This window comes from Agelaius phoeniceus, chromosome 1 (genome assembly GCF_051311805.1).
Source record: "Agelaius phoeniceus isolate bAgePho1 chromosome 1, bAgePho1.hap1, whole genome shotgun sequence".
NCBI lineage: Eukaryota > Metazoa > Chordata > Aves > Passeriformes > Icteridae > Agelaius > Agelaius phoeniceus.
Window position 1 is genome coordinate 63,803,836 of NC_135265.1, and position 22,599 is coordinate 63,826,434.

Sequence of the window (22,599 nt, forward strand, 5' to 3'; positions counted from 1 at the left end):
GTGATGCTCAGAACCACAGCTGTGATTGTCTCTCGTAAGTGCTGCAAGATGCAGTGGGAGTGTGAGGAAACTCATAAAGGAGCATGGATGCCTGAAAGTGCACAGCAGGATGTGGCCTTCCATCCTTTGGAAACTCAGAGCAGGAGGCCCCGTTCTGCTGCAAGGACAGGCAGGGCTGAGGGAGCAAGTGAAGAGAAAGGGGGGCTCTGAAGCAGCAGACTTTGCTCTGTGCAGGTTGCCATCCCACATCAACTTCCTGGGGTAGCCCCAGCTCCTGGCAGCCCCTAAGCCAGAGTCTCCACCAGACTTTGCAGGGGAGCAGATCTTTAGTAATCCTGCACTCCACCTATGGAGAGCAAACACCACTGCTGTCTGCACGCCCTGCAGCAGCTCCCAGGGCTAATCCAGAGCCTGCCCCACACTCTTTAAAAGGATTTTAATGTCAATTATTCTTGAGAAAGTAAATAACAGTCCAGACTCTTGATTCAAGCTTTTTTACCTTCTTTTATCCTCAAAATTTCCATTAAGCACATCTGATGTATTCAAATTCTTTCCATAAATGTTCTGTTATCTTTTTAAAGGCAGTTGAAGATTACAACAAAATGAGACTATGTCTACACTGATTTTTTAATGTTGCACATATTGCATTTTATAACATCAGAAGAAAAAAAAACCCAAAGTAAACCTTAAAGACAGAAAATAAATATAATTTTTATGAATATATGCAGAGAGAGTGCAAAAAACTGCATCTGTAAAACATTTAAATGCTGAATCATACCACAAAAAAAAATTTACAAAAGCACTTATTTCTTTATACATGTCAGCTTTCTTCTTATAAACACAAAAATATTTTAACAAATCTTACAAAGATCAAACCCTTTTGCCCTTCACCAGAAGAAAAGTGGTGAAGAAAGTGTATTACCCGGAGGAAAAGAAAAAACCAAAAAAACCCAGATAAACAGAAGGTAAAATCTGCGAGGGGCAGGACAGGGGTCTGTGGCTGCTGCTGTTTCACACCACGCACACAAACCCACCCAGTGTCAGACTTGGACACTTCTATGTACACACATTTTAAACACAGGCTTTTTTCAGAAATAAGCAATGCTGGGGCAGTCAAAAGAGGTCTCACACAGTGACCCTTGGTGCCTGTGATGCCAATACCAGCGTATGGAACAGTTCTGCTTCTCTTCATTCCCAAGCCTTGCTCATTAGGGAAAAGTCAATGATCAGACCAGCTGAGCTCCAAATAGCTCATGTGAACTGAAGCTTCTGTGAAACTGGACCAGACCAGCAGCGAGAGACTTGGAAAATGAACGGATTTGCTCTGGGTTCTGGGGTGGTTTGGAGGTGGGCAGGTAGCTATGGAAAGGGCAAGCTTGAGACAGGGCCCCCGATGAAGATCCGGGATACACTCGAACACGGGGAGACAGCCCAGCACAACATGTGCCATAGAGCTGGTGACACTCAAAGCCTCACCTGGCCGAGTCCCTTGTGCACCACATCCACCACATCCTGCATGGGCCCCAGGAAGCTGTAAAGCTCAGGCACCTTCTTGAAATTTAAGCAACTCACTGCACATGTGCTGCAGCTTTGTACATTCAACCTGTCTGGGATCTCCTGGCACATGGCCACCAGAAGCTGCAGCTTCTGTCTGGACATCCAGAAGGCATAAGCAAATTACTGACATCCTTAATTTTCATCCAAGAAAAGATAAAGTTTCTTGGGAAGAAGGGAGAAGAATGAGGTTGTGTCCTTGAAAGAGCTGGTGGACCTTGTCAATCAGTATCATCTTTTATAGCTCAGATTGTGATGGTCAATAAAATTCATTGCTAGGAAATCACCTTTCCTAACAATAGAGATTTGCTCGACTCAAAGAACTAACTTGAAGGATCATAAAAAAACCCTCTGATATAACTACAAAACAGTAGGAAACATTTACTGTGGACTGCACCATATCACAGAAATTTACTTTGCAGGTGCACATGACCTTCTCTACGGGAGCAGAAGAGAAAAGCCTTCCAGTATGAATGCAATTAAAATAAATATCATATGATAAAGGCAATGATACTTCATCTTTAGTATTTTATAATTACTAATTATAAGCTATATTTGCATTGCATAAATTATAATAATAAATTATAAAACCACATTAGTTATGAGAAACTTGAGTGTTGTGACACAAGACAGACCTTTGGGCTTTGTGTTCAGCAACACCATTCAGCTCTCACTTCATTACTTTGCTAACTAGAGTACAAATTAAAATGAGACTGAAATTCTCCAGAGTCTTAGCAGTAAGTTAACCTTCCAGAAGAATGCAAGAACCAACTCTTGCTGTTCCAGGAAAGGTAAATTTTCACATCTTTATTTCGAGCCATGTAAATTATAATCTCATCCTACACACTCATGTGTGAGAGATGTCTGACAACTGTTTTATAACTAGCACACTCTGTTCAACTGCCTCAGCATATTTATAAGATTATCTTCCTGGGTAAGTGTAACCTAGAAAGCCTCCAGAGAGCTTGAATTCTTAAATTATGAATCTATACAAGATAAGCATTTTTGATTTATATAATAAAAATATGTATACAGGATATAGGGGTTTTGGGCTTTTTTTCCCCCAAGCACGTTTCCAAAGAAGTCTGCTTAACAACAGAAGCATCTCCTCTGTGAAGCTCAAAAGCTGCATGGCTCCCTTATCTATTTGCTCTAACAAAGCAGCCCTTATTTAGGTGTTAAAAGAGAACTTCTTAAGTCTCAATAAGTTTTTCTAAACAAGCCAAGTCTGGAATTTCTAACTTTGGTCAGGTAACTCAGCATCAAATTTCTTTTTAAAACCTGGGAGAAAATGGCTGGAAGATTTTTATCCTCATACAAAGAAATCTACTAGCTTTGCTCTAAGACTCTTTGGCCTGAAATACAGGATGAAAAATAAGATCATAAGGAATTATTTTGAGAAAGAATGACTGGGAGAAGGAGATTACAGTGCAAAACAGATTTCAAAATTTTAAAGCAGCAGGCACTACAGCACAACCACCCATTGTGGTACCAAAAAATGGACTTGCCAAGAATTGATTTTATTGTCCCATTGTGGAAACGCAGTTGTACCTGGCCGCTTGTATTTATTTCTTCATGCAAATATGGAGGCAATATCCAGTTTCTCTTAGTTCATTCAAGTAAACTTTTGTACATTTTAAACATATCTTTGGACTTCATGCTGCGTTACTGGACAGACAACAAGACGTAGCATTTAGCATCATTAAAGCACTGAGAAACATTCATTATTGTTACCCCTTGTGCCCTACTTTGGGGGAAGTAACCCCATGCACCAAAAATAAACCATCACTTACTGAAGGGCAGCACTGAGCACCCACTATAGCTCTGGAATAAATACTGCAGAGATGCACTTATGCTGTAGCATGACAAGTATCTTCTTTTTATTAAGAGATGGATTTGGGAGCAGGTATCATCATGCTCATTTTAACACAAGGACATGAAATTCTGAATGGGATCTTCAGCTGTATTTGACACAGATCCAGTGACTGATGGGAAATGGTGTGACATGTGTCCATGGAGATTTGTGGCCAGATGCAGTACAAATCTAGATTTCTAGCTCTGGTCTCTTAAGTTTAGGAGCTGACCTTTAAACACTGAGAGCCAAATTTTCATAAGGTCCGAATGCCCCTGGTTCAAAAGGAATGGAGTACTTTCCACTTCTGTTCTCCAAGAGACACATCTGTGAATGCTCTCAGTGTACCATTAAAGGCCCAAAACCCCCAAGGTGTTTCCCAGTGGTTAAAGGCCCAAAAACAAACTGGTGATGAGTCCAGGGTGGGCAATTGCTCCTGTGTGGTACCTGCACGTCCACAGCCCTGGGCTCTCCCCTGGCTGCTGCCCCCACACCAGCCACCTGCCAAAAGGGCAAGAAGGGAAATGGGAAGAGCAGTGAAGCCTGGTAGTTGGTGATGTGCACCAACTACATCGCACAGAGGGAGCTCAGGAGAGTGGATTTACAGATACCTTGATTAAGAAGAGTCAGATGTAGTCAGAGTCCTGTCTTCTTTCACTCTCCCTAATTATTACTAGTATTATCTGTCATGCTTTCAAGAAATCTTTTATAAAGTGACTTTAATGTTTCTTACAAAATTAAAAAACAAACCAAAGCAACACAAAAGCAAAAGCCAACACTGTAAAAAGATTCCTGCTAAAATGTTTATCTGGAAACTCTGTGAGCCAGTTGGTGCAAAATAGCTGCCTTCTGGAAAACAAAGCATCAGGGCTTTCCTGCTCCCAGCACTTCAGCACAGGTATTGCTTGACTCAGCCAGGCCAGGGTCTACTTAATGCACATGCTCAAGTATTCCCATGCAATGAAAAGCCAGGATACATGGGGCACTGGATACAACCTTTTTTAAAAAATCAATGTTGTAAAGCTTTAATTTTGAGCTCTTAAGATGTCTAGAGCTTTTCTTGGTCCATTTGTTGCACCTACACAGCCAAAGGAAGGGGTGCCTGTAGCTCGTGTTCTCCTTATCCAGTTTTTGTGTAAAGACCTCCAGCAAAAGCTTGGGCTACCAATCCACATCTAGATTTCTTAGATGCCTGGACTGGCACTGAGACTGCCAGGCTGTGTTAACTCCTGCATGATTAATTTATGCCAGTTTTGCTATGCCTACCAGGCACCTAAACTGGTGCAAGAGAGCTGCCTTCAGCTGCCTTTCTTTAGCAGAGGGAGAACCTGACAGTTTCATTAACACAGCAGTGTTAATGAAAAAGAGATCTGCCACCCTCATTCCAATAGGCATTTTAGCAAAAACAGGCCAACAGAAGGAGGGAGAAGACAAGGAAAGAAAACAGACTAGTAAAGGATGCATCAGTCATGGGTAAGATCACAAAACATGAAAAACGCTCGAATTTTAACATGCAAAGCACATTGCAATGCTGGTTATGGTTAAAGAGACTGTACAGCTCCTACGTATTTGTCCTTGAGGCTTTGTTAAAGTAAGACTTGCAACTTCAAGTTCATAAATAAAATGGAAATGACAGTAGTGCCATAAAAACGTAGGTAGAAAAATAGTGCAAAGCCAAGGGCTGGACACTTTAATCTGTCACAAGTACCCCAAAGCACTACCATTAGTGCTCTTCAAGAAAACACATACAGAAAACATTCTTTATTTATTATAAATGGCAGTTGCCTGCATTGCACTCTGTATTTAGAATGTACTGTCTACCGTTCTGCTTCCCTTCAAAGCTGAGGATGAAGAATAAATACAGCCTTTCACACTGGCGAGCACTGCCTGCCCTCCAGCCACGACTGCTAGCAAAGTCAGACAGTATTTATAAAAGAAATCAATTAAAAAGTAAAACAGACAATATCATTTAAGGCCTCTGTCCTTGCTAGTCTGCTCAACAGACTACACTTTCTCAAAAGAAGAAAACCTGCCACTTTTGTTACAGTAACCAGAGAGCTAAGTTAAACAGAAAAAAGGTCACATTTACAGCTGCCAAGAAGGCAAAGTTCCTGAGGCTCGGCCAAGCAGCACACACAGGCAGCACTCACAGCACCCTCGCAGCACTCCCGGCTGAGTCGCGCTGTGCGCTCCGAGAGGGGCAGCCGGGCGGAGCGCCAACCCAACACCGCGCTCGGGCCGAGCATCTCCTTCAAACCCTGCAGCCCTTGTGCAAAGGGGTTTGGAATTACAACCAATTGTACAGTGCAAACTTGAATCTGCTCCCACAGATATAGAATGCACAGACGGGAGTCCAGAACAAAAGCGCCACCAGCCCTGGTTCTGAGGAGCACCATCCATTAAGGAAATAAATTCCAGGGAGCAGAGTCTGATCTCAGCTACTCCTGACTGAAGAGCTGCAGTAATTCCAGCTCTTCAGTGAGCTTTCAGTGAACTTTTACATGTGTAACTGATACCAGGGTTTGAACTGGTTTGGTGGTGAGGCACCAAATTAAAATGAAGCACTTATTAACTGACAGCCTTCCAGATTTAGAATAACTAAAAAATATCAGTAACAGAGTTTGTTGACCTTGAGCAGGACAAAAGAAATACCCACCAATGGACGGAGGTCACATTTACACAGCATTTCTCAAGTATTCACTTCAGCAGGTCCATAAGGTTTTGAAGGAGGGCTTGGCTTAGCCTGGTTTCAATAACTTTTTATCAGGGTTCTTGCTGCCACCCCATGTAAACTGTTGAAAAAAATATACTGACTGCTCATATGTACTTGGTATATCTGCACCCATGCCACCACTCTGCACACACCCAACCAGGATCCCAACGCTCTGCACAAAATGGGAACTGGATCACATCTTTCTTACAATATTACCTTCACTGTGAGTTTTCTACACCCATGGTACTGACAAAAGGCATGTCCAATGGAAGGGAAATATGCATATTCCTAATATTTCATGGTAGATATGTCATGTTTGATGTAAAAAAAATAGCAGCTTTCTCAAGGTCCAGTCTCTCAAAAGAGAGTCCTATCTTAGAAACAGTTTTGTTGGTTTTTTACTTCTGTAGTTGAGATCAATGGCAAAAATCAAATTGATTTCAATGCTGAAAGAAATGCCATGGCTGCCAATTGACAGGAAACTACCAGACATATTTTCTTAATGGTTTGTTACATTTAACTGTACACAAGCTATCAGACAGAAGAACCTCATCAGGCTTTTCCCTCTCCCTCTTTCACAAAAGACCCAAACCTTTCTGAGAAATCTGAGTGCTACCAAGAACCAACAGCAAGCACAACAGTAATGACTGAATCTGCAAAGACAGAGTAATGCAGCAGGATCAAGTCATGTGCAGCTGATGGAAAATGGGAATGTTCTATCAGTCTTGAATAGGGTATGAAGGACTGAATGGTGTCCTGTTTTCCTCTTCAGGAAGCAAAAACCTACACTGCATGTACTGCACAATAATCTGGACTTGTTAGTGATAGAGTAGCCTGTAAAGAATAGGCACTTATCCCAAGAACTGGCAAAAAAAAGGGAGCATTATTTGGTAGGTATGGCACCAAAACACAACCATTGTGCTTCCTCACATACTTATGCTGTACAGATGGAGACTCAAAAAGACACAGAGTTTTAGGTTGTCGGCAGGCTGGGTTTTTTCTTTTTGCTCCGGCAAGATTTGCAAATGCAACAGATGATGCATGGAGATGCCACAAGCAGCAAGGGGGAGGTCACCAATGCAATGATACCTAGTCCAACGAGGATCCCCACAACCTGAAAGACAGGGTGGTGAAAAATACATATTTAGATAGCATGGAAAATAAAATATGCACATGCATGCATAAACATAGCATAGGTCACCAAAAAAAAGATGAAAATATGAAAATAATCATCCTGGTTCTTCTCTGAAGGCTAAAATCTCTTTGCTTCATGCATGCATGAGAGCTCTGCCCAGCTGGCTAGGAACACACCTGTGTTCTGTTCCACATCACTGAAGCCCGTGAGTGGCCCAGCTTGTTTCTGCAAGGGCCTCTGTCGTAATGCCGTAAGAAAATATCATTCTGAAAAACAAAAGGAGAAGCTGTAAGAGCAGGTTACAGAACTGCAGGGAGAAGTTCAAGACCGGAGTGGAAACACAACCTTCCTGGCACTGCTTTGAAATTGCCAGCTGCCAGCAGACAAGTTCACCTGTCTTCCAAATAATTACCTAGAGTAACTTCTTGCAGTTTCAGAAATTGGCATGTATTTGGCACCTAAGCTATCATACAGCATCTTTCCTCCTCCACTTTTAAAAAGCATAAGCACATGAGTTTCACCTAATTGCACAAGTACCTAGTCTATAATTTGGTGATGATAAAGGGAACTGAAAACAACAGGCATTTCTGAAACCTAGCAATGTGAGGGATCATCTTCCTGAAGTATTTTACCTTCTGTTCTCCTGCTGTACCTACTTCACAGTAATTCTCTTCTTAGACTTAACAGGAAAATATAAAAGGTACAAAAATCCTGGTTTATTTCTCTTTTACCATTAATACTTATTAAACTACTCATTCTTTTCTTCAGAAGGTGACTCATGCCCTGCATTACCCTCCCTAAACACTGTGCTGTAACCTGATGCTGTTTCCCCTTTCATTTTTCAGCTCTGCTCTCTGGCTTTGCAGGTTCTACCTTCATCTACACCTGGAGCTCCTGGCACCCCTACACATTCAGAAAAACTACAATTGAATCACACAACTACAGTTTCTTTCTCTTTCTCCCTTTGAACTGACAAAAACTCGATAAGGGCATGTCTGCGGAGTCTGCAAGAATGTGACACCCTTCAGGTTCAGCACAGTGTTAAGCAATCACCGTGTACTGCATGTACTCTGAGGCAAGCCCTGAGACTCATGTTGAAAAAGCACGTTCACCCACACAGAAAGGGGACATAACACTAAGGGAAACCTGTTTAGCGTGCTGAGTAAAGGATGAAGACTGAGGAAGTTTCATTGTTTGCTGGCTGTGGAGTACAAAAAAGACAAGAAAAGCCACGCAGCACATAACATTTTATTTCAAGTGCTGGTAAAGTCCTTTTCATGCTCCCACAGCTGTTACTGATGACTGTGCCAAAAGGGCAAGTTGCCATATATACAAGTGCATTACTTCCAGGACTCTTCATGCTGCTAGGATACTTGAAGTCCACACAAGTTGAGACTGGTTTGCAACCTTTGAGAAGTAACTAGCAACATGCACTTCACCATCTGTGTTCATGATCCAACATTTTTATCCTCAAGCCTAATAGCCAATCATTCTCTTCAGCAAACACGGCACTAGAGATGGACTAGTAAAGGAGACCTAGTGCTCCCTAGCCACCATACCATGGAAAAACCCCCTTCACCCAGCACCATACCATTTTTTAGACAGGCTGTGTCCTTTGCTGTTGAAACAGGTGGAAGACACCTATGTCTCTCACTCTCAACCAAACTGTTTTTAGGAAGAGGGAATCCAAGCAAGGTATTGCTGGAACAAACCTCCAGAAAGCAATGTGTTAGTCCCATCTCCCTCAAAGAACTAACATCGGAGCCACAGTCATGGCCATAACCCTTTATGGAAGAAATAAAAAACTGTATTGATATAAATAAAAGGACTGTGTGAAAGAAGAGAAAGCAACTGAGTCAGAAGCTGAATTGAGCCAAGAAATTCACTAGGACAGCAATGAACTAACAAAGAGCTTGCACAGGGCCTCAGACTAACCCTTAACCCCATTATCCTTTATCCTGGTGCTTTTTCTGCAGCACTTACATCCAAGTTCTGTAGACAATACCAGCAAAACGTGTGCTTGCAGTTCTTGCACATCATCTGAGCACAGCCCTCATTCCGCTCAATATAAATTCGACAAACTGGGCACTGCTTAATTGGTGCCTCTGTCTCTGCTCCAATAAGGAATCTAGAAAAGTAAGGAAACATTAAAGTGAGATGTGAACATAATTGTTGGTATTCAGGGCAACTGCCTGATGTGTATTGTGCTTATTTTTCAGAGCATCTAATGTTGTCCTAAGTGTCCTCAGTGTTTGAAGCTTCTTATATTCAGTACAATACATTGAAACATACTCACTACTAGGCGTAAGACCATTAATACCACATAAAAGTGAAAATTCCTTGCCTTGTTCCTTTATGCTGTATAAAACTAACACTCACTACACCCACAATTAATCACCTATAGCATTAAAACTTAGCACTTTGTTACAGAGACCTTACACAATTATTTTAACAGGACCAGATTATGCAACTCATAATCCTTGTCTGAATCCTCCTTGTCTGAATAAAATAGGCTTAAACTCTACCACAGCCAGAGATCACACCTAGAGAAAAAAAATCATAGCCATAGCTTTTTGGCAACACCTGTTCCATGGAGTTTTTAGCAAGCAGAATGCTCTAGGTTTTAAGTTTTTCAATTATTGAAAAAAATGATAGAAAACTTTGAAAACATGACTCAACATAACCTAATTCTGAAAACAAAGATGGATAGCCAAAGACATGACATAGTTTAAATGCAAAAGCCTCTCTTCTATAGATTAATGAGGCTTTTACAACCTGATCTGCAGGTTGTTTGCAGTTAAGGAAAATGAGCATAAATAAGGCTTCTCACTCCAAGTGAAATTTACACTGTGTAGGAGTTAAGGTTTTTCTATGCAAAGATTCTGTAAATATTAAGCAGGGGTGATTTCTTAATCACAGTATAAGCAAAATTTGGATCCTGCAATATTGTTATATTGGATTTTTGGTATGGGCACAGATCATAATTCTAGCATGTGAACAAAGCCTTTAGGCAGATTTAAAGTCCTGAAGGGTTTCACCTTTTAGAAGTGTCAGTTGCAACCCAAGCTTGACAAGTACACAGATAATATTAAGTATTAAAAAATAAAATTTAGCATTTAAAGTAATATTTAGACTGGAATTGTATTTAGAAAACACCACGAGAGATGGACAGTCTCCAAGCTGAAGCTGTGGACCTAGAAGGAAGCTGCTGCATGAACCCAACAAGAGGCCCTGTGATGAAAAGAACCAAAAGATGGCATGGCCCTCATGGATTCCCATCTTACCCCTGCTCAGTTGGTACTGGAGTAATTTGGTTTTCCTGGCACAGGTGCTGCCCATGCCACGGCTCCTTGCAGGAGGAGCAGAAGGTCAGGTGGCAGGTGGGGCACTCCACTGGCACCGGCGCTCCCGACTCGCTCAGTGCGATGTGGCACACGGTTTGGCAGTCGGCTGTGGGGCACCATGTTCTCTGGGGGTCCAAGTGGACTTCTGAAATGCAACAGAGAGAGAAATAAAACTCTTTATGCAGTCCCCTTCTTGCTCCAGTGACATTTGTCTAGGTATACAGCACCCAGTTCTGCACAAGGGTGTAGAAGCCACAGTGCTCCACACCCACACCCATGGGCATTTGGCCCTGCTCTTCTTTAGGCAGGTCTGCATTTGTCCTCTGCTAAGCAGTTGCACTGAAAGCATTGCAACAGTAGAAATACACTACATGGAATGTGTTCCTTGCTTTTTTATAGCAAGGCTCACAATATGAACCTAGGTGCTGCTGGCTGAGAAGCACGTGTCTTTTGTAGCACTAGGCCACTCCATGTCTTGGACATGTGCAAGCCATGCAGTAACTTCCATGTAAACAGCAGAAGGACTGTAATTAAATTAATGTCAAGCCACTTTCCATGCCTTATTTACTATCCTTTATCTATAAATTGCAGTTAATATTCATTGTATCATATCATTACTATTTGTCCGGTATCAGATTATTACAGGAGTCAAGATTCAGGGTGTAGACACTGAGTTACAGTCATCACCACATGGCAGAGAATGATAAATGTTGATCCTCTCTCTCACTTCCCAATCTTTATTTAAGGAATTTGCAACAAAAACCCAGCTGGGACACATTCACTGTTGGTCATTTGCTACTCAATTCCATGAGGTGTAGCTGAACACTCACATCGTGCAGAGCCTCCCCAGAAAAGGGCTGTCATGCCTGCAGGAGCTACCTTGACCCTCCTTCCCTGGGAGCTCTCTGGTACCACCACTGAAAATAAATAGATGGAGGGGATGTCTTCAAAGTCAATGGAATTCCTGACTGTGAGATGGCAAAAGGCATTACAAGGTACCTCCAGCAGATAAAATTAGTTGTCCCACTTGAAACAAAAAGCTGCACAAGGACCTCATATATGTGTTCTCTGGCAAATTTTACTGAAAGCACATATGGACACACAGGTACACAGTACTCTGACTTTGGGTAATTTCTGAGTCTGTGTCAGAGAGCTCCAACAGATGTAGAGAATTTCTATTTCCATGCAAAGGTTGTCACCTATAATTTAGGCAGTGACAGCAAAACACCTGTGCCATCTACCTTCAGCCATTTCATGGATCTAGTTGCATTATTTTCTCTTACTGTCTTGCACACACTTTGTTTGCCTCCCAAAACAAACATTTTGCTTTCTATTGAATGAAAGCAAAAACAAATTAGATCTCAGCTTCATTAGTAGGGAGAAGAGAGCGACAGCAAATCAAGTAACTTTTCATATTTACACACTTTTAAAAGGTAATGTCCTGACTGAGAAATTTTTATTTCTCTAGGTTCCTTTGGGGTCTCTTAAAAGAAACCCTGAATTGGTTAAGACTATGGCCTAGCACTTGCTATTGCATTTAATCCTTCACACAATAGATTCTGCATGTTTTTTGTTGAAAATTCAGCTTTGTAAACCTAAATCCTGTCTTTGGGTGAAAGACAGAATGTCTGGTTTTGACATCATTGGGAGGAGGAGAATTGGGTTGTAAACCTGTTTTTTTACGAATTTGTTGCAGCAAGATGTAATGCAAGAGATGAAAGTCACTCCTCTCCCACTTCCTCCATCTTACAAAGAACCTACAGATGGTGTTTTGCAATCCACGCTGTCTCATACTGTTTGGTTTGCCATGGAGCACAAGCAAAACCAGAAACAGCTAAAAAGGCACAGCCAAAAAAGGGAAAGAGGCTATCAGCCTGCTCTGGCAAGTTGCTCCATCTCTTGGTTAGGGCCATTTCTCTCCTGAGCTTTTCCCCTGCTACCCTGCAGCCAGTTCAGCCACAGCTCCCTCAACTCCCAGGAGGAAAGCCTTCCCAAACAGTGCCAGTTTTGGACAGGGATCTGGCCAGTTTTCATAAAACATGCAAGCAAGCAGGTGAGATGTAGGTGGCAGATAGGAGGAATACAGCACCCTGAAGAAAATAATTTCTGGCTCAGAAGAGGTACTCACTGAAAGGATAAGACTTTATTTCACAGAAATCTCCATTTAAAACAGACTACTTTTGAGTCAGGCATAAAATGGAGATTCTCCTCAACCACCACTCAGCCTACTGACAAATATTATGCATGTGCCCTAACCACTTACCAGTCCTCTATTTCTTTACTTCTGTTGACTACATCAACACCATCCTAAATATACATAGAGCAATTCCTGTTTTTCTAATAAATATGCTTCACAGAAACTTTGTGGCTTAGCCCTGACAGGATGCAGAGAAGTTACAGATATGCAAAAAAAATCTTGTTTTTAAAAACACATCTGCATTCTAAGAACACAAAATCCACAAGAGAATAGCCTATTATCAGTGCATCTATTATTAAATTTAACAATTGTCTATAGATACACCATTCTATACCAATTACTTCTCACTATGTTTCCACACAATATTATTGGCCCATTAAAAAAAGAAAGCAATGAAAATGAGAAGAAATATATTCTATTAACATAGCTAGCACAGACTGGGGGTGAGGGAAACAGCTGTTGGATGTGTAAGTCCTTCTTGGAGTGTTCCAAATTTTCCTCAAAATTAATCTCACAGTGGAAAATGTCTGGAAGGGCTCTACCAAAAAGTTGAAGATCAGGAAGGAGTCTCTGGACAGATTCTGGGTGAGAATTCACCCCCAGCAGATGCCATCAGTGAGGTCTATTGCTAGTTTCAGAAAAAGAATGTCAGACCAGGGCAGGCAGGCTTTGCCAGGTAAGGCTCAGGTCTGAGACTGGTGCTCCAGGCCAGCAGAAGCTAATAAGCTAAGTCCCAAGTTCTACTGATGAGTGCAGAAAGGTCAGCCTTGGGGACAGCATTAAATCCAGGACAGAAAAAAGGTCTTGGCTAAGGCTGAGATTAGTGCTGGGTGTCCAGGTCAGAGCTTCAGCTAGCAGGAATTGTTGTTCCCAGACATCAGTAAGCTGGATTTATTGCTGGGGCCAAAAGGCAAGGCAAAAGGGCTATGCATAAGTCTGCTGCTTGGACACCAGTTTTATCATAAAGGAGTAAGGACAGATCTTAAAATCATAATGAAGAGAGATACAAGAGGTGGAAGAGGATTTGTCAGACTTAGGCAAGAAAGAAAAGGAAAAGAGGATTTAAAAAATAGACAAGTTTCAGGCTTCTCTGTGTGGGAGGCAGTAAAAAAAAAAGTAACAGTGAGTTGAACAAAAGATCATGAGTTCAGCTTTGGCTAGTTATAGAGGAAGAGACACCAGGAAACCAATAATTTCAGAGTCTTCAGGAAAAAAAGGTTTTACATAAAACAGATTAATGTATTGCAAGAAAGTCCCTTTTTCTTAAACCTTTAATATGTTGACTTAACAAGCTCTGATTTCCATTGTCTAGGACTGTAGACAAGCCACTGATTAGATTATGAACTGGAGAGACTTTGTAAGAAATTAAGAATAAACAAGAAAGTGGTAAAACAGGAGAAAGAAATAAAAAATAAAACCAAGGTTTGGGATTTTTTTTTCTTTTTGTTTGACCTGAGTGCCTAAATATCGTATCTACAATCTGCATTTGCCCACAAACTCTGGGGCATATTTGAGTATTTTGCAGTTTTTCTAGTTTGTGGTCATTCCCAAGGATTCATGTCAGATGAGATTCTGTAAAAACCTATACATTCTTCTACCTGACCAACTTTTCAAGTGCATTATTTTGCCTAATTTTTATAGACCTCTGCATTGTCTTACACAATCCACTGCATCTAAGCAGGCATGCAGAGTAAGAATATAAATCCAGTCTTTCAAGGAAAGTTTGAGAACAGGCAGAGTGGGGCAGTGTCTCAGACACACCACTCTGCACGCTACCATGCACTGAGTTCTTTAAAACACTGCACCTTCCAGCTGAAACTTTGAAGCTGGTGGCAGTCTTTAAAACCAGGAAGGGGATCTCATCTTTCTGACTAGCAAGTTTCTTCTTCAGCCTTGTCAAGGAAGCATCTCTTGATGCAGAAGAGTTACCTCTGGGCATAGGAAATCTTGACCTCAGTGAGACCTTCAATTTCAAACTTCTTTACAAAGTAGGCCTTCCTCAGGAATGAGGGGACTACTATTCCTTGGGAAGAAAAACTCTACTAGATGAACACACACAAAGCTTCTACGCAAGCAAAGCTATTTTGCAGGGATGCTTGCAAAAATTCACACTGCATTTCAGAGTATGTGTCCCCCAGAAGCTCTGAAGATCCCTAGGGATGTGTAAAAGGACTGTGTGCCCTGGACAGCACCAGCCTCTAGCACTTTGACAAGTTCTACCAGTACAACCAGCTCAAGGACCCAAGATGAACATGCCATCAGAAGAACAATAGAGCCCAGGCACACAGTCTGAGATTGTTGCCCACAGGCTTGAGTAGAAGTCTGGTAGTTCATTAAGATGCTGCTTTTTTGATTCTGCAAAACAGAATTTCAACTTTGTCTGCGGAGCACAGCCAGACCTAGTGACTGCTCCTGTAGTATTTCAAAGCAAAGACATCTTCTCTGTCTCTTCCTTAACTCACTCCACACGCTCTGTCTCTGCCATACATAACAGTGCTGCCTCCACTGACAAAAGAGAAGGTAATAGAGACAAAAAGCTTCACACCTCGTTCAAACTTCAACCGCTTGTATAACTCAAACTGGTCAACAGGAACCAAACAGGCAATCTGAAATGAGAAATAGACAAAGGAAGCATTAAAAATACAAGCTTTAAAAAGTTAATAAGTGTTGTACTAGGACACGAAATAAATGATACACACAAGCTGAAACGCCAAAGGTAAAAAGAGCATAGTTTATTTTCGAACTCCAATATTTATAGACTTGCAAAAGTGACTATGGATTGGAGGATGAAATTGCCACTTCTCCAGCTACACTGGTCAAACTAACAGTTCATCAAATTTTTCTTCTTCCAGAAAGGAATGCAAAACAATCATTATTTACATGAAAAGTATGTGAGAAACTCTATTACAAAAATGTAATCATCAGAAGGTTTAGAAGAACTTAGAAGAACAGGGTGACAAATAAGCACTATGTTCTACACACCTGCTTTCCTGAGCTGGCTCTCAAATTCACCTTTTTGTTTCTGCTTGCTTTCAGCACCACAGTCTTCCATACCTTGACTTCTTCTCCAAAACTTAAAAAAGTAGTTCTTAACTTCCCCTATTTCAGCCACACAAGTCAATAGTTCAGCCCATGTCTTTCTTTCCATGCAAACTCAAACCTTCTCTGTGGATTCCATATTTACTTCAGGCTTCCCAGTTTTATTTCATGTTGGTTTAGTGTAACAAAGGGTGACGTTGCCAGCCGTGAAGACTGCAGCATGCTGTTCATGCACAAGAATACAGCTAAGATGAATGGTTCTTCATTCACATCTCCCAGTGTTAATGGCAGGGGCCACTTAGCTCTCAGGAACTGAAAGGCAGTCTGGTTTCCATTTTTTATTCATTTCATGGGGTTTGGGCCAAGACAGCTAATGCCACTGCTGTTGGAATTTGCCTTAGACACGGAGCAACCTATTGGGAACCTGACTGAAGTTAACAAATGAAGTTGGCATAGACAAACAGGCTTTGCTGATACATTTTACACATTACCCTAATTAAACTCGCAGCCTAAAAGGCTAAATGCTCTAATATCCAATTAACACTCTACGTAAGAAGACCAAGTGTCCTATTTAAAACTAATAAGCAAACCTGCATACAGGGTATGGAGGGGCTTAAAAGGAACTTCACAGGCACTTCAGGAGTCACATGTTTGTCAGATTCTGAATGTGGGACCATTCTCTTTATCTAATCCATTTGTAATATTGTACCAGCACTGGAAATATTTTTCTCTTTTACTGAAAATAAACCTAGACAAATATAAGACCTGGGACCTGATCATTTGAAGCACTGTGAGACAGTGTAGAACTGACAGCTTCAAAGTGACAGGCTTTTAAATCTCACATCCAATATCCAACCACAGTCCTTCCGATTATTGTAAAGGGCAAAATTTGCCCTCAGTGAAGTGGACACTGGCCCTTGCTGTCCTCCTCAGTTGTAGGGTATAGCACCCATGAGAAGAAATATAATTACAAAAATCCAATATATATTCAATATCATGCTATGAATCATGCTATGAATACATTTCTTTCACAGATGGAAAAAAATTGTATTATAAAATATAAAATTGCTTTATTAATATCTCAAATAGTTTGGACTTGACTGTACACAACTGTATTTTGTAGCAGATACTTGGCTCATTTATTTAACTGAAGCCAGAGGAATACAAAAATGAATCCAAATTATGTCAAGATTTAATAAGTTAAAGATTCATATGGCTGTAATTAATTAATATTTAAGAGTAATATGACTGTAAGACACAGAGATTTTTCTGGGAAACTCTTCACCTGTTCATCAGAAGTCAGCTGAAACACTCTTGGAAAACATTTTAAAAAAAAATCAAATGGGTAAAAAGAGTGAAGTTTAGCAATTTCAGCAATGACACATCATTTCAGTTCTGCCCACTCCTCCCCAGGGCAGCTTCACATATAAATAGTTTGGAAAAGGAAAAGAGTCATCTGCATTTCTCTAGCTGGGTGAGCATTGGCAACTACTTTAAATTTTCCTTCATTACAACTAAATTAAAACAGCGAGTCTCAATGCTGTAAGAGCCACTTGAGTGAATTGTTTAGTTGGCTGGGGTCCTTCTGTACTTGTTTTTACTCCTAACAAACAGTTTTTTCAAGAGCAGTTCTATTGAGCCCAGAATTTCCCATGTATTAAAAATCAGCCTTTTTCATTACAGTGGGAGCAGAGTTATGCATCTTAACACAGATTTCAATAGGAAGTAGAGGCAGTGCTGAAAGCTTCCCATTCTCCTGGGGAAAACTTGAGCTTACCATGCCAGCTTTCCCCACTGGCTTCACTCAGCTCCACTCTTTTTCCTACATATCCTCTTCACAGCTCAGCTTCCCCCTCCCTGCGTGCTCTGGGTGCTGATGGGATGCAGCCCATCACCTGTGCCACTGACTCCCACAGGCTTGGAAAGACCAGGTCCTGATGGCACCCACACACAGGTCAGCCTGAGAGGTGCTGAGCCAAAGCCTCTCACAGATTTAGTCTCTTCAGGCATGAGGATAACAATGCACAAAATCCTGCTGCTGCCTGAATTAAGTGCCACGTGAAAGCTGTATGTGCAAACTTAATTGAAAAAACAACCCAAACAAACATGAATATCAGCTCCCTATAAAAAACCAGCAAATCTTTTCCTCAGGGAACTTTTAATCTTATTTATACCTAATCAAGAAGGACAGTAGTAAGTACAATAAGGGGATTAGGTGTTTATCTCCTCCTATTTGGCATCAGTCTAAATGTCCATTTCCAGACAACTTCTCAAGCCCCACCTGGGTGTCTGTCCATCCCAAACACCTCCTCTCCTGCACAATCACTCATGTCTCTGGGCTGCTCAGGGCATGGAAATCTGGGGAGGCAGCAAACCAGCAACCCAGCAGATGGCAAAGAGCCAAAAGAGGAAGATCATGAGTATACCAGAAAACAGACTTTTCTTATTCTATGCTATGAAATTATTCAATGTAGGAATAAATGCTACAGGACCGTTTGGTGAACTTTTTTGTTTTTTAATACTGGGGATTTTAATTAAAAAAAAAAAATACAGGCAAGAAGACTCCTCTCCTGAAAATATCTTGATTTGAGACTTATCAGGCTGTTAGGAGTTGAAATAAGTTTTCTGATTTCCCATACCCTGTAAGCAATATCTGCAGTTAAAATCCTCTTGCTATACAGCACAAGAATACACAAGAGCTATTGCTAAGTACAACAGCATTCACCTGAAGTAAAAATATTGATGGACAAAAGCAAAATTCTGAAGGCTTACTACCACAAAGGGCTCCAGCTGGATCCTTGTCAAGCATCCAAAAAGATCATGTCATGAAATGTGTCACAATAACCAGGGTCCCTGCTACTACATGAGACAAAAGAGCAAAGAAAGGAAATTGAAATGGTTCACAATAATTTGGTTCAGTGTACACAGCAGCAAACTTTTCCAGGCAGTGCAGTAACCAGGACCCAAGGAAGAACAACTCCCCTGTTTTCAAATACTGGCTACCACAGTGGAAAGGGAAAATCACTACTCCACCTATTCTCAGACTTTCAAGGGACATGCAAGGAGGCAATCAAGCAAATTGAATAGATCTTACTTCCTTTCACACCCATATGAATCAAACTTTGATAATGCCAAGGAAGGGAAGTTCAGCAGGCCAAAAGCTTCTCCCTTTCTCACTTTAGCAGACAGGCAGCACGGGAGGATCCTACACTGGCAGAAGAATTTGCAAAGGGTGGCATTGCCCACCTCTGCCAAAGTCCCACTCACAGAGGCACTGTCTTCTTTTGCAAGCAGTGTAAAATGGTTCCAACAGAGCCTCTGGTTTGTTTTTGAAAGGGGTATGGGAACTCAGCCTCTATGCTGTTAGAAATTAGACCCACAACTTTCTTTGTCAAGCTACCATGCTCACTAGACTCATAATGAAATACTAAATTATTCATGGTCTCCATTAAAGAGCTCTTATCTTATTTAGCGACAAATAAAAACAAAATTAAGGCTCTCTCACTTGCTCCCCTAGGTTTTACTTAAAAACAAGAAAATAAGAAGAACAGAAATATTTATTTTGACCCTGAAAAAGATAGGTCAGCCTGGAACATTTTCTTACATTCCTTCTCATTTTACCATTTCAATCTCTTCTGCAGCAAAGCATAAACCAATTTTGAAATTAAAAATAAAACTGATATTTTAGACTGAGTCCCAGTGGGATTTTGTGTTTGGCTAGGTATGGAATATAAGGCAATTAAGAATTCTAAGATCTGGGTTACTGTCCTATTTCAGCATTGCTTTACAGAGTGCTGACAACCCTCTGTCAGGCTGGCACTGGTGTGGATCACAGATTTACACAGACAGAGGGACAGCAAGCAGAACCTGCACTGCATGCAAAGGGGGAATTCTGGAAAAACTTTAGAACCCAAATCAGTGCCTCCTTTACTGACTGCTGCACAGTTTTAATCCAAATCAGATTATGTATACATGGATCACTGTATTGATGTTATAAACCCCAGAACAATACAGAAATCAGAAACAGCAAAGCACAATGCCCTAGATATTATCCAAGTGATTATTACAGTAGAAATCCCTGTATGCAGTGGAGATTTACCCTGATTCATAGCTTACACTGCTGACTGGATTCACACCAAGCAAAATAATTTCAAACCATGATAAATTACCCCTTATTTAGATTAGCAATATTAACTGGTCCAATTAAATCAATGGAGCAAGTTCCCAAGAGAGACAGGAATATTCTAGACAGAAGAATTCTGCATGTTTAAAGAGAACTGTATTAACATAAGATGTTCCTTCTACCTTCTGCTTCCAGGAAGGAATCCAAGTAATCTTTGTTTATTGTGGCACTGGAGCTTGAAAGGGCAAACATTTTGTTTAACAAGACTGTTTTTGAACTTCCCCTGTTTTGTGTAACCAGCTATTTGAAAGAGAGTCTGTAGCCAAAACCATTGCCTTACCACCACCACCCCTCATTTATGTATGCTACAAGACAGCTATACTACAAGCTGCTATCTAGATGTAACAGGTCAAGATGTGACCTAGGATTGCACTTGATTTCAAGCACTTCAGTGGAACAGTTCCTTCTGTTCAAATGCACTATTTGTCAAAACAAAAAAACTACTGGGAAATAAACCAGTTTCAACTAGATTTTGTTGAAGGAAAAAGAAACCCAAGCCAGAGGGGTTTCAGAAAACATATTTTCAAAGTACTGAAAAGTATAATTTTCTAGTTCAAGTGACTTTTCACTTTATGCATTTTAAGATCAAAAAACCTGGAACATTTTTTTCTGAGGTCCAGAGGGACCTCAGAAAGTAAAGCCTTAATTCCCAACATCTCCTATACTCTATGCATAAGCAGTTTATTCCCCAAGCACTGATTAAATATTCAACTGTTTTAGAGAAACACATTCCTACTATTCATACTTGCTCATTTCTTCATGAGACATACAAGAAGAAATTCTATTCTGTGTTTAAATTGTTAACCAGAGTTTTTCCCTCCCTCCATCCCCCAAAAGCAACTGAAGAAGAACACAAATCAGAAGCAAGGCAAGAGCTTTGAAAAGGCTCTAGTAATTTAGCACCAAACTAGACAAACTCTTCAGAATTTTACTGAGAAAATAAACAGGACTTAATTCTGATTTGTCTAAATGAAGACAAACTGGTCACTGGAAAGCACTGAAGGAATGTTACACAGCTTGAATAAGGACCTTGAGAGGGAGAAGAAGGTGAATTTTCAAAGCTATACTGTGTTCATAGCTATACTGTGTTATATATGCTTATAAGCTTTGTTATTAATTGTTCAGTTTCCTTATTGAAGAAAGCTCAATCCAAAATGCACTGAAGCCAATGAAGAGGCTTTCTTTCACTTCAAATTATGCCCAAATTCACCTTTATCTCCCTTTTGCAGGCTATGGCAAAAGGCATTTAAAAAAGCAAACAAAAACAACTGCTTTAGCTAACATAGTGAGATGCATTTAGCTCAAAGGACCCAATTTAGCAACACATCTATGACAAAGACAGTTTGAACTGTTATTTTTTCTTCAAATTGTAACAGTACCTGATGAACAGCAGTCACAGCATAGTCTGAAATGAACATGACATGAAAAATATACCTTTACAAAACACTGATGCTATCTCAGAGGAGAAAGAAAAAGGACCTTTTAGTTTTGTTTCTCCCCACAGTACAGGCAACGTGTCGTTCCTCACACCATGGTCCTGGTGAGGAACCTTGTCCTGCCAGAAGCCAGAGAAAAAAAAATCCAGACCCCCCCCAGAGGTGAGAAGCCGCCTACTTTTACACCGGGAGTTTGAGAGTGTAAGGAATGAACTGTAACTCTAAATAGTACTTCCATGACAAACAATAGCCCTAGTTAAGCACATTCTGTATCATCTGATAAGGTTCTGCTTTTTTAAGAAATAGCTTTAAAAGGCCACATTTTCACAAAGAACAGCCTTTATTTATAGAGAGGAAAAAAAGTAATAGAGAGTGTTCATACATAAATCTGTAGTTTACATACTGTTCTTTTAGATTGTGACTGGAGTCAGTTTATTCATTATGTCAATACTGTTTTTCTGGGTGGTTTTTTTTTTCCTTAAAGAAATAGGTATTTGGTAAAATACATAAGCAGTAATTTTAACCAGGTTGGGGATTTGTTTGCTATTCAAGCAGAAGGCTTGTGTTTCCAGCACATTGCCAAAAGGGAGTTTCAGAACATTCAGTCATCCACGGGACACTAATGCACATTCGGGCTGTTCAGTCATTCTGCTATCAGCCCAAAAAACACCCAAGGATTAGGCCAGTGGTCCATTATTAAATGCCCCTGGAGTCTCCTTTACTAAGGGGAAATATATATTTCCTAATTCCTATAGCATTATAACCCTGGTTGAACAGAGCAGAACTCTTCCTGTCATTTGGTAATTTTTCTTTAAAAATACATTTTCAATAAAGGCTAGATGCCTCCAATCAGATGCAGTGGGTGGAAGGACATTGCTACACCCTCTCTGTATCTTTGCAGAAAGAGGAGAAAGGGAAACAGCTGGTTGCTTTAGCTGGATTCAGCCAAAAAAAAAAGGCTCCACCATAACTAAGATAGCTGAAAGTCCCGTGACCTTATTCAACTAAGCACAACATTTCAAATGTATGCTGGAGAGCAGATCCAGAATTTTTTCTGGAGAAAAAGTATTTTTGGTATTGGGAATCACACTGTCACTGATGGCATTTGAATAGGATTATATACTTCTGCCATAGTTACAGCATCTG

At 40.7% G+C, this 22,599-nt stretch overlaps 1 protein-coding gene across 3 annotated transcripts in view; it reads right to left on the reverse strand.

The window, feature by feature from the left end:
- Nucleotides 1-484: 484 nt before the first annotated feature.
- Nucleotides 485-22,599, reverse strand: part of RNF144B (ring finger protein 144B) — a 91,183-nt gene continuing 69,068 nt past the window's right edge. For 2 of the 3 annotated variants that reach the window (XM_077180351.1, XM_077180340.1), the window contains exons 4-8: nt 15,341-15,401; nt 10,539-10,743; nt 9,238-9,382; nt 7,431-7,520; nt 485-7,233 (exon numbers count right to left, since the gene is read on the reverse strand). In XM_077180351.1, coding sequence (XP_077036466.1) covers nt 7,093-7,233; nt 7,431-7,520; nt 9,238-9,382; nt 10,539-10,743; nt 15,341-15,401 — 642 coding nt within the window. In that variant the 3' untranslated portion in view covers nt 485-7,092. The remainder of the gene's footprint in view (nt 7,234-7,430; nt 7,521-9,237; nt 9,383-10,538; nt 10,744-15,340; nt 15,402-22,599) is intronic. The other variant, XM_054642574.2, reaches the window with a different exon arrangement.